Source organism: Electrophorus electricus, chromosome 24 (genome assembly GCF_013358815.1).
Source record: "Electrophorus electricus isolate fEleEle1 chromosome 24, fEleEle1.pri, whole genome shotgun sequence".
NCBI lineage: Eukaryota > Metazoa > Chordata > Actinopteri > Gymnotiformes > Gymnotidae > Electrophorus > Electrophorus electricus.
Genome location: NC_049558.1, coordinates 8,155,362 through 8,166,233, shown reverse-complemented (window position 1 = coordinate 8,166,233; position 10,872 = coordinate 8,155,362). Strand labels below are relative to the sequence as shown.

Sequence of the window (10,872 nt, the reverse complement as noted above, 5' to 3'; positions counted from 1 at the left end):
CAACCAATACCTGTGTCCCTGCAATACATTTTAGTAGCCATTTGATCTGTGCCTTAGCCATGCTAGCTGTGAGCTTTATCTTTCATATTATTTAGATATATATTTGTTATTATACAGACACTGACAATTGATTCATCATGCTGCAGTTTGTGTCTTATGCCTTGTTTTTGGCTGGTGTTCTGAGATCATGTGCTCAACTAGGTTCAGTGACAGTGTCAGCCTGGTGTCAGTAACCGGGTGTCTCTAAATACTACTGCTAGCCTAAATTATTTAAGGCTTTCCAATGGTAGAATGACGTTTTGGAAGTATGGATGGAGTGCTGTGGCATCAGGCATTTATGGATATCTAGGTTCTATTATTAAAAGAACACACAAAATATGAGAACTCAATGTGCAACACTGGTCTGGATTTTATATGCGAGGCTCCTTTTAAACGTTTGTTGCTTGATACTGGCCCCTAGTGGACAATCAGAGAATGGTAATATCATCGTAAAGTTATTTGACTAGTTCAGGTGTCTTCTAAAGAATGCTGTAGGAGAGAGGTTTTATTTTTGTGCTTCATACATGAATTGCTTTTGCAAGTATCTGCAAGTCTGTAATATTTATATACAGATTCCTTTTTGCATTTTAGATGTGCAACTGACCAATGTTTATGTGCATGTTTGTCATGTTTGTTTATTTTGCACACACACACACACACACACACACACACATATATATATATATATATATATATATATATAAAATGAAGGATTTGTCTTTCCCAGTGGCAAGGCTAATGGACATTGCGTACTACTAATGGACATTACGTACTACTAATGGACATTGTGTTAATGAAATATCTGTTTGCATTGCCATTTGTTATGGCAACAATGAAATTTGGAAACTCAAAGAAAAAGAACTGATCCACACTCTTGGAACATGGAATAAATGTTACAATTCAAACGCCTGCTTTTTCATACTTAAACTAATTCATCCTACTACTGATTCAGAAGTACTTTGCTTGCACATCTGATGAAGGACCTTTGTGTACTTCACTACAATTTTGAATATCTCTACATCCCTTACTACAGTACACTGCAGTTACTCACCTACAATCTTCTTCTAATACACACACACACACACACACACACACACACACACACACACACACACACACACACACACACACACCACTTAATCTTAAGTACTCCTACTAAAGATTAAGACTGAACTTATTGGACTAAACTCAACATTGTAGTCAGCTGAACTGTCCTCTACAATTTCTTTTATATTATATTTATATTATATTTCTTTTATATTATGATGTTTTGTTATTTAAGTTCAAAGCAGCTATTTAAAAAAAAATACAATTTATGTTTTCACTTTCAGACTTTCAAATGTGTAAAAATTCACATTTTCCCTTTTGTATGCAGAAAATAATTTAAATATGCTTTGCCAACCTTGAATTAAAAAACAAATTTTTAAAATGGAATTAAAGGTTTATCAACTTACTAGTACATCCTTTGTACTGATGGTTAAAAACATTGTCAGGTCACTTATATGTGTTAACACAGCATTTTAATCAAAGGGATTTCCACTTTAAACAAGGATTTAAAATAATAATCAAACCCTTTCCAGTGTATGTAAACTGAAAGAGAGAGGGTGGGGGCCAGGGCAGGTAAGGTCTGGTTAACAGAACGAGCGCTTCTTTGATAAAGAGACAGAGGACCATGCGGTTATCTACAACCGTGTCTCAGCTCTGCACATAGAGGTAAGCCTATGACTAATAACCACACTCATTTAATAACAGATATTTCTCAATTCAAATCAGAAATGTTTCCACTTTTTTTTCCCTGAGAAATTCTGAAGCAATAAAAATAAAAAAGAAAATGTATTTACAATATAATATATATTGTAGTAATGAATTAGTAGCATAAGGTAATAGTCTATGCGTTACATTTTCCTTTATGTTCACATGAAAGCTCCAGTTTCTAATGATTCTCTAAAGGATTTTTAAATGAATTATATTTTTTCCCTCCATGAGGCATTGGCGCAAAAAAAGAGACTTAGAGAGCAACTGTAACAAGGCAAAATGTATGAAATATTCTTAATTGGTTTCAATAATATTACTGTCAGATTTTTAATTACATAATTCTTACATAAAACACTGAATAACTACAAAAACTCAATTCACATTTTTGATCAAAGCTTTAATTAAAATACAGAGATGAAGACCTATTTATAGATTTAATCCAACATATGTATGTGATTTCTTGTCTCTTTGCAAAGTAGCCACAATGCCCTCCACAACCGTGACTAGCCTGGGCTACACCCCTCCTGACGGAGGCTGGGGCTGGGCGGTAGTGTTTGGATCATTTCTATCCATCGGCTTTTCCTACGCCTTCCCCAAGTCCCTCACCATCTACTTCAAGGAGGTCCAGGAGTACTTCTCCGTCTCGTACAGTGAAATCGCATGGGTCTCCTCCATCATGCTGGCCACCATGTACGCAGGAGGTGAGGAGATTCCCACGTTTGTTTGTTTGTTTGTTTGATTGTAAGCAAAGCGTTCTGGTCAACCATATGTCCCCAACGAAGTCTACAAGTAGTCAGCAAATACTTAAACAAAGCAATTAACTACAGATTACATTCACGAGCACACAACTGCACGACCACCCAGACCTACGCTGTCGATGCTAGCTTGCCGCTGTGTGCAACCGAAGGTCATACCCTGGTGAGACGCACTGCGGTAGCTTTGAGTGCAGGCGTAATCCTCGGCCTGGCCCCCTGCCTTCTAGACTCTTCCCTCGTCCTTCAATCTGTCTCTCTCTCTGTCTGCAGGACCTGTCAGCAGCATTTTAGTCAATCGCTACGGCAGCCGGCCAGTGGTCATGGTTGGCGGCCTGATGGTTGGGGTTGCTATGGTGGCTGCTTCTTTTGGCACTACCATAATGCATCTGTACATATGTGTAGGAGTCATTGGAGGTATGTTACTCATCAGTTGTCCCCAAAAGCTTGGAAGGCACGAGGTGAAACTTTGCTTCAGGCATTTGTCATGCGAGGACATTTGGCCAGTAACTCCCTGATTCGTCAGGATTACTAGAGCGGGGAACCTCCCCTGTGTGTGTTTGTTGATGGCTAAAGGTCAAAAACTGAACAGGGCACCGGTCCACGGTCAGCCTAAGATCCCAGTTTTTCCGCCAAGCTCTCTCGGCTGCTGTCCTGCATTCTGTATCAACCGTTAAGCAGCCCAGCAGGGTATCAGCCCAGTAGATTTTACAAATGCGATTCGAGAAATTATTTTTTTGCAAATGAACAAACATGCCCTTAGTAACAATGACGTTTTACACATAAGTTGACGTCTTTCCTCACAGATGAAATTTTATCTTGGGTGGTTTTGAAGCCCCAAACACCTTTACAAGTATGACAAGCATAGGATGAAAAATATTTAAGGTATTGATCTACATTAGGCAATGAGACAGAAGGGCAAATAAACACTTGTGTCATTGTGTAATCCAATGTCTCAGGTCTGGGCCTTGCCTTTAACTTACAGCCTGCACTGACGATCATTGGGAAGTACTTCTTGGTAAAGCGACCTATGGCGAATGGTTTGGCCATGGCAGGGAGTCCAGTGCTGCTGTTCACTCTGGCCCCACTCAACCAGTTCTTGTTGGACAACTTTGGCTGGAGAGGGAGCTTCTTCATCTTGGGAGCCATAGTGCTCAACTGCTGCGTGGCAGGGGCCTTGATGAGGCCCATCACGATTACAGCCAAGCCACCTGCGAACCAGAGTGGTGGCGACGATGATGGAGCAGTCGGGAAGACGGACCCTCAGGCAGTCAGATTGATCGACGGGAAGCAGCGGCCCGAGCGGGCGGGATGTCTAGCACGGGTGAACAAACTCATCGACCTGTCGCTCTTCAAACACCGTGGCTACCTCATCTACCTGGTGGGGAACGTGGTGATGTTCTTCGGGTTCTTCGCCCCTGTTGTGTTCCTGGCCCCCTACGCCAAGCACCAGGGCACCGACGAGTACTCGGCCGCCTGCCTGCTCTCCATCTTTGCCCTGGTGGACATGGTGGCCCGGCCTGGGACAGGCCTGGTGTCCAACACGCGGTGGATCCGGCCACGGATTCAGTACTTCTTCAGCTTCTCTGTGGCGTACAACGGGGCGTGCCATCTGGTGTGTCCCCTGTTGCCTGGCTATACAGGCCTGGTGGTGTACGCCGTGTTCTTCGGCCTGGCCTTTGGGATGGTGTGCGCGCTGCTTTTTGAGGTGCTGATGGATCTGGTGGGCGCCCAGCGGTTCTCTAGTGCTGTTGGTCTCGCCACCATCATAGAATGTGGCCCCGTTCTCCTGGGGCCCCCGATCTCTGGTAAGTCTTGTATAATCCTCAGATTTACATCTACTCAGTCCAGTAAAGTCAACAATCTGATATTTCACACTACCGTCCATCATCTACACTTTACAACCCAGAGATCACTTGAAACTTGTCACGCTAACGGATGTGTGCTGTGGACTCCTTCTCCTCTAGGTGCGTTGGTCGACATCTTCATGGACTATAAGTACATGTACTTTGCGTGCGGTGTGATGATGCTGGTCCCTGGTCTCTTTCTCTTCATCATGAACTTCTTCAACTACAGATGGCTGAAGCAGGAGGAGCATGAGAAGAAGCGAGAGGAGCTGCCGATGGGCTCTGCAAGAGAGCTTGCTACCATGGAGGAGACCAAGGATAGCGAGCAGAACATCAAACTCAACCAGGAGAAGCAACTTACAGACTCAGATAACAAAGAGCCTTAATGCTCCAGGCTTACACCGCAAGCAAAAAGTTCCTTCATTCATGTTTTTAAACAAGATGTTTATTGTACCGATGTTGCTAGAATGGTTCTTTTGGCTATGACATTTTGGACTACCAATATTAGTGCTATTTTCTTGTTTTCTTTTATTATATGGGCATATTTTTGAGAGTATATTAATAAAATTATTCAGAAATGGCTACGAATGTGAAGGTATGTACAATATATGTATAATAACCATTGTCACAGGAAATTAAATCATTTTTTTCATATATTCATTGTATATTATTCAAAATTAGCACATAGTTAGCTGAAGTAATAACAGTAGGTTGGTTAAATAACCAAAGAGAAATATCTTGGCACCAAGATTAACCAGTATTGTCCAGTAAAGAAACAAAATACCTCAACAACACTGTATAATCTCTTAAAATTTGTTATATGACACAATTAAAACAAAAAATGTCATGTTTAATATGTGGAATGTATATGGTCATGTCTTCTAGTTGATCTCCAAAATATCAATGTTACACAAAGCAGTCAGCTTTAAAAATCCAGTGCTACCTGAACTTTGTTGTTTACATGATGAAGTCTGAAATCTTGTTCAATCATCTGTCAAACATAAAAACCTGTTTTATTATTATTTTTTTAATATAAGCATCACAACCAAATACGAGCAATTTGCTAAGGCAAAACAATGTGAAATTCCGTTATCAACCCAATCACTATATTAAAGGAAGAAATAGGTCAAAGGTGACGTGTACAGTCACAGTTTTAGCCACGTGTGTTGAAGACACTGAGCTGCCGTTGGCCTCCGTTCTGGCAGGAAGTCCAGCATCTGGAGCAGGAAGTCAGAGAAGAGAGAGGCCTCTTGGAGAAGGAAGTGATATTTCTCCACCAGGACATCATACAACCCCCATGGACGAAGGATGGGAATTCTCTGGAGGTCTCCTTAGGAAAAAAAGTACAATTTAGAGGATTTCTTTGTTCTTTGCATCGCAGATTTGAATTTAGCTTTCTGTGTTAGGAGTGGTAGATCAATGACTCCTGTAATGTCTGTAAGAAAATCAAAAGTATTTAAAATGATGATTTATTTGCTTCTTTTCTGCTCACCTTTGTGGTTGAAGTACTCAGATGAATATTTACCAGACAGAGCCACTGACGCAGGGATCTTTCCCATGAGCTCAATGATATGTGCAAGGTGATCTAACAGATCCAGAACAGGGAGTATAAACAGTAAAACCAGCCTTTTATCGGATGCACTATATTTTCCGTATTTTTAAACGATACCCTACCTTCTTCTAAAGAAAAGTTCTTCCCGGCTTTGGGCTCAAACAAAGAGTCACCAGTGGCTAGCTCGAAAGCCTGTTGGGAAAAGAGGCAACCTTATTAATCTGGCCTTTAATATATAGACTGAACGTTAATACCTGGTCACCAGTGCTCAGCAGTCCAACCAAAGGACACCATGTCCCTAATTGTTCAGTAGACTAGAGCAAAGCGTAGCACTGATCCGGCACGACAGGGACGGGTCAGTGCCATGAACACACAAATAATAGTGATAATAACACACACACACATAGAAAAGTGCTACTAGCTAGTGATCTAATACTGGACTAGAAGGGAGGGGGGGGGGATTAAAAATAAAACCAAACTTGTTAACACTAGATGAGGATTTAACAGTGATGATTTTAATATCACTTGAGACTTCAGGTAAGGAGGGTTTGGTACTGACAAGTAAGATCTCAGTTTTGTCTGGATTTAACTTTAGGTACATATATATATATATATATATATATATATATATATATATATATATATATATATATATATATATATATTTCATGTATGCAAATTACACATTTTTCATTTTTGTGAAATTTGTGTGCTCTTGTTTTAACTGTCTTAACTCTTTTTGACTTTGGAGTTGTCACATTTTATTTCACTGTACCTTTGTACCTGCTACAAAAGGGCACATGACAAACGAAGCAAATGAATTTCTTTTAATTTAATTGAAAATTGGCACCATCTACGTTTTCAGATTAGATTCGGTTAATGATGTTGGGGCAGAGCTGCAGTGCATCTAGTGCTGATGTAAATCACCTGCAAACAAATCGGATTTTGGATCACGGCGCCAAACTATGCGACCAAAAGGGAGAACGCATATGATGAAGAGAAGGGGATTTAGAACTGAACCTTGAGGGACTCCTTGATTAACAGGGGCAAAAGGCCTTAAACAGTATTTATCAAACTGAAATCTGCCAGAGAGATAAGATGTAAACTAAGCTACAATGGTGAAAGAAATTCCAGTGGAAGCCAGACAAGTAAGATCAATATAATGGAATGCAATGTTTGCTTAAAAGTTTGGAGGCTTACCATGCAGGCTACACTCCAGATGTCAGCAGGGGGGCCATAATCAGAGCCCAGCAGAACTTCTAGCGAGCGATATTGCCGAGTTTGGATCTCTTCACAGAAATGCTTGTACTGAAACACATGCAGACACATCGTCTATGACAATAGCCCTCTTTCCTCTGTTTAGCCTCATGGATAGTTTATCGTTGAAGCTAGTAACAGGCTATGAAATGCATCAAAGTCTTGGACTCACCACCCAGCAGGAGCTACCGAGGTCTGCAATCTTCACCGAAATGTTACCTGGATATTAAAATGAGTAGTGGGAGAAAAACCGTATTTAGGTTTGCTGTAGGATTACTTATTTCCTTCTCAGTTTTCCTACCAGTTCTGATGTGTGCTGTAGGCCTACAGAGTTTGAATTGTCACTCTGTGAAAAGTGGTACACAAATGAATTCACCTTGTCTTCCCTTGATGTCTGTTTTACAAGTCGAAGGCTGCCGGCACGGGCAGAGCAGAATGTTCTCTGGCTTGACGTCCGTGTGGATGATCTTACAGTTGGTATGCAGGTAGTCGAGACCCTCAAGAACCTGGGAAAGAAGTGGTCCAAAGGGCTCAAAAGCCAACACAGCTTCCAGTTATAATTGATGCAGCTGCTTTCCGATTGGCTAAAGGACTATTGTGATGTCACAAAGCAGCTGCGTACAGCGTACCGTGCTCGTCCGGCTTCCAGGACTTACCTGAGTGATGAGGCTTCTGACGCAGGCGAGCGAGAGACCAGGCTTCCCAAAACACACCTGCCAACAACGCAAGTCTGGCCCCAGCAGCTCCAGGACCAAACACATGTCTGTACGGCCAGGCTAAGCCTCAAAACAATACCCATCACCGAGGTCCATAAAATGGCTACATGTGTACAATTGTAGTTTCTGAGTAATCATATATTCCATCTTGAATGAGGGATTTTATGTTGATTTTGACTTTAATAAAATGAAAAGTATAGCCGGATGCACTCAATGGAAAATTAGTATTGAGGATCTCTAAATAAACTAATGCTGGTATGAACAACACGTGCCTGCTTTATATGGGTGTTAAACATGATTTGTTGTGGGTCATGAAAGGATACGGACGCCATTAACACCTGCTATCTTAAACTCATCCAGCAACTGCACAATGCGGTCTCTCTGAGGGTGGCGGCCTGCGGGACCACTCGCCTGGAGGATCAAGAAAGAGACTGAAGTGAGCCTGAGAGACAGAAAGAGAGAGAAAGAGAAAGAGAGAAAGGGAGAAAGAGACTCACGCAGCGAAGTAGTGTTAGCTCGTCTTGGCCTGCCTGGGTGAAGCCAGAGCCACTCTTCAGGATCTTAACTGCTACATGCTTGCCGGACCTAAAACACACACACACACACACACACACACACACACACACACACACACACACACACACACACACACACACACACACACACACACACACAAACTCTAACTTCACATAAACATATTACATACACATTTAGAGGTCACACATTTGAATATGTAGCATGTACCATTATCAGGATATACCTGAGGTCCACACAGAGCCACACTGTAGCGAAGTAGCCCCAGCCCAGCTTGGATAGAACCTGGTACCTTTTGTTAAAAACATCCCCAACATGTACAGGGTGGTAGCCTCCTTCAGACCGAGCAGACACAAGAGTCAAACAGTTCTAGGTTAGTGGTTCCAGCGACTTATTTGTACCGTAGGCAGTCAACATGCCACCGACGCTCATTGTGACTGTCACGTACATAAGAATGGTGCCATTGTGTTAAGTATACCAAACCATAGATTTGCAGACCATAGCAGTATTCTCTGGAATCCTCATGACTCTCTGTGTTATCAGGCTCCAGACGTTGAAAAAAACTCCTGTTTCGGACACACACACACACACACACACACACACACACACACACACACACACACACACACACACACACACACACACACACATTCAGTACACCACATTTAGACTCTCATACATTAGCTCTATAGCATTAACGTACAATTATTAATAACTACTAATTATTATTTAAGGTACGTGTCCCATAATGCCCTAGTAAAGAAGGACAGGATCAGTGCACTACTTACAGACACACAGTTGTGTCCTTGTACCAAACCCAGTGGTGCAAATGAATGTCTTATGCAGCAGAAAGCTAAAGATCTCACCCCAGACATCTCTCATAGAGCGCCCTGTACGCACAGTGAAACGTTCTTAAAATCACCCTTCAGTCCCAAACAGTAGCTCTGTTTGATTGCTTTTAACCCCAGATTAACTTCACATGCAGTTTAGGGTTTTGACTCACAAAACGTTTTTCACGTCACATTATTGTTTAACAAAACTATCACTCAAATCCCTAATAACATTATTACCAGCAATACCATTTATCTTTTGTGTTAAGATATCTGTGTTAGTGCCCTTACTCAATTTTGCAAAGGAAATCAAAATGTGTATTCTGACCTTTGGCCTTATCACTGCCTACAAATTCTCATCCTGCCAGTTTGTCTGTCTATCAAGTGCCTGAAGCTAATATTTTTTGGTTGAAACCTGAATATATATATAATATATATATATATATATATATATATATATAAATATAAACATTTCTGAAAGTCTGATGTTCACCACTCTTATAGAAATCTCCCGCTCCCTGTAACATACACTTGCAAAGAACACAATAACAACAAAAGCACCATTCTCCAGTTTAACCACATTAACATACACATCCGTTGTGTGCAGACATCTGAACCAAAACCAAAGTTGTGGGTGAACAAGTCACATGCCCACATGTGCATTCAGAGATGAGCTTTACATGTTTTTGCGCACGTGGCTTGAAACATTAGTACCTTACTACAACATAACCAACACTGTGAAAGTGCAAGAAGGTAAGATGATGTACACTTCGGTGCAGATCTGGGTGGAGGAAGATGACTTACACTTCGGTGCAGATCTGGGTGGAGGAAGAGGACTTACACTTCGGTGCAGATCTGGGTGGAGGAAGATGACTTACACTTCGGTGCAGATCTGGGTGGAGGAAGAGGACTTACACTTCGGTGCAGATCTGGGTGGAGGAAGAGGACTTACACTTCGGTGCAGATCTGGGTGGAGGAAGAGGACTTACACTTCGGTGCAGATCTGGGTGGAGGAAGATGACTTACACTTCGGTGCAGATCTGGGTGGAGGAAGATGACTTACACTTCGGTGCAGATCTGGGTGGAGGCGCTCTGGGCCCTGCTGCTCGCCATGTCGGAGGAGGTTCTGGCTGCGGGCAGAGACCTGCTGTGCACTGTGGGTGTGTTGAGGAGAAATCCCTCACTCTCCTTCGCTTAGTAACCCTGCCACACCTTCTTTCTCTCTCTCTCTCTCTCTCACACACACACACACACACACACACACACACACACACACACACACACACACACACACAGCTGGGGGATATTCTGAGGAAAGACAGGTGGCTGAGGCAGACTTCTCTGGACTGTAATAGTGTTTGATACTGATAATCCCTTGCCCAATCAAACAAAACCAAACTGAGCAGTAGCGTCGTTCCCGTTATTGTTTTCTGTTCTTAATGACAGGTCAAACATTAAAACAAAAGCTGACACTACTTTCATAACTAACGATGTATGTATGTGTTGTTGGTGACATTCATATAGAACTTTTAGGGCTTTGTAAGTGATCATTTTGTGCCACAGGCATATATCATAAGTAAAACTAGCAAA

General features: G+C 41.9%; 2 protein-coding genes across 3 annotated transcripts; one reads left to right on the top strand and one right to left on the bottom strand.

The window, feature by feature from the left end:
- The first annotated feature begins 2,181 nt into the window (after nucleotides 1-2,181).
- On the top strand, nucleotides 2,182-4,783 carry slc16a7 (solute carrier family 16 member 7). The gene is made up of 3 exons (XM_027008454.2): nucleotides 2,182-2,495; nucleotides 2,820-2,963; nucleotides 3,506-4,783. Exons 1-3 carry the CDS (start codon nucleotides 2,279-2,281, stop codon nucleotides 4,777-4,779), a joined length of 1,635 nt encoding a protein of 544 aa, XP_026864255.2. The 5' UTR covers nucleotides 2,182-2,278; the 3' UTR covers nucleotides 4,780-4,783.
- A 250-nt stretch (nucleotides 4,784-5,033) lies between these two features.
- Nucleotides 5,034-10,467, bottom strand: si:ch211-220i18.4 (SRSF protein kinase 3). Of its 2 annotated transcripts, none has more exons than XM_035522625.1 (12): nucleotides 10,346-10,467; nucleotides 8,936-9,018; nucleotides 8,679-8,787; nucleotides 8,416-8,503; nucleotides 8,242-8,329; nucleotides 7,859-7,965; nucleotides 7,579-7,708; nucleotides 7,375-7,421; nucleotides 7,146-7,253; nucleotides 6,068-6,137; nucleotides 5,886-5,978; nucleotides 5,034-5,723 (listed from the first exon to the last, which is right to left on the bottom strand). In XM_035522625.1, exons 1-12 carry the CDS (start codon nucleotides 10,393-10,395, stop codon nucleotides 5,539-5,541), a joined length of 1,158 nt encoding a protein of 385 aa, XP_035378518.1. In that variant the 5' UTR covers nucleotides 10,396-10,467; the 3' UTR covers nucleotides 5,034-5,538. The 2 variants fall into 2 exon arrangements, with proteins under 2 accessions (XP_035378518.1, XP_035378519.1); XM_035522626.1 differs by having other exon boundaries at nucleotides 8,951-9,018; nucleotides 10,346-10,466.
- Nucleotides 10,468-10,872: the final 405 nt, after the last annotated feature.

Bases quoted from the DNA above. Each gene is read 5' to 3' on its own strand.
- si:ch211-220i18.4 (XM_035522625.1), bottom strand. From the start codon at position 10,395: ATGGCGAGCAGCAGGGCCCAGAGCGCCTCCACCCAGATCTGCACCGAA. The intron at 9,019-10,345 runs GTAAGTCATCTT...TGTCCGAAACAG, and splicing joins ACCCAGATCTGCACCGAAGT to GAGTTTTTTTCAACGTCTGG. The intron at 7,422-7,578 runs GTGAATTCATTT...TTTAATATCCAG, and splicing joins AGACATCAAGGGAAGACAAG to GTAACATTTCGGTGAAGATT.
- slc16a7 (XM_027008454.2), top strand. From the start codon at position 2,279: ATGCCCTCCACAACCGTGACTAGCCTGGGCTACACCCCTCCTGACGGA. The intron at 2,496-2,819 runs GTGAGGAGATTC...CTCTGTCTGCAG, and splicing joins GGCCACCATGTACGCAGGAG to GACCTGTCAGCAGCATTTTA. The intron at 2,964-3,505 runs GTATGTTACTCA...CCAATGTCTCAG, and splicing joins ATGTGTAGGAGTCATTGGAG to GTCTGGGCCTTGCCTTTAAC.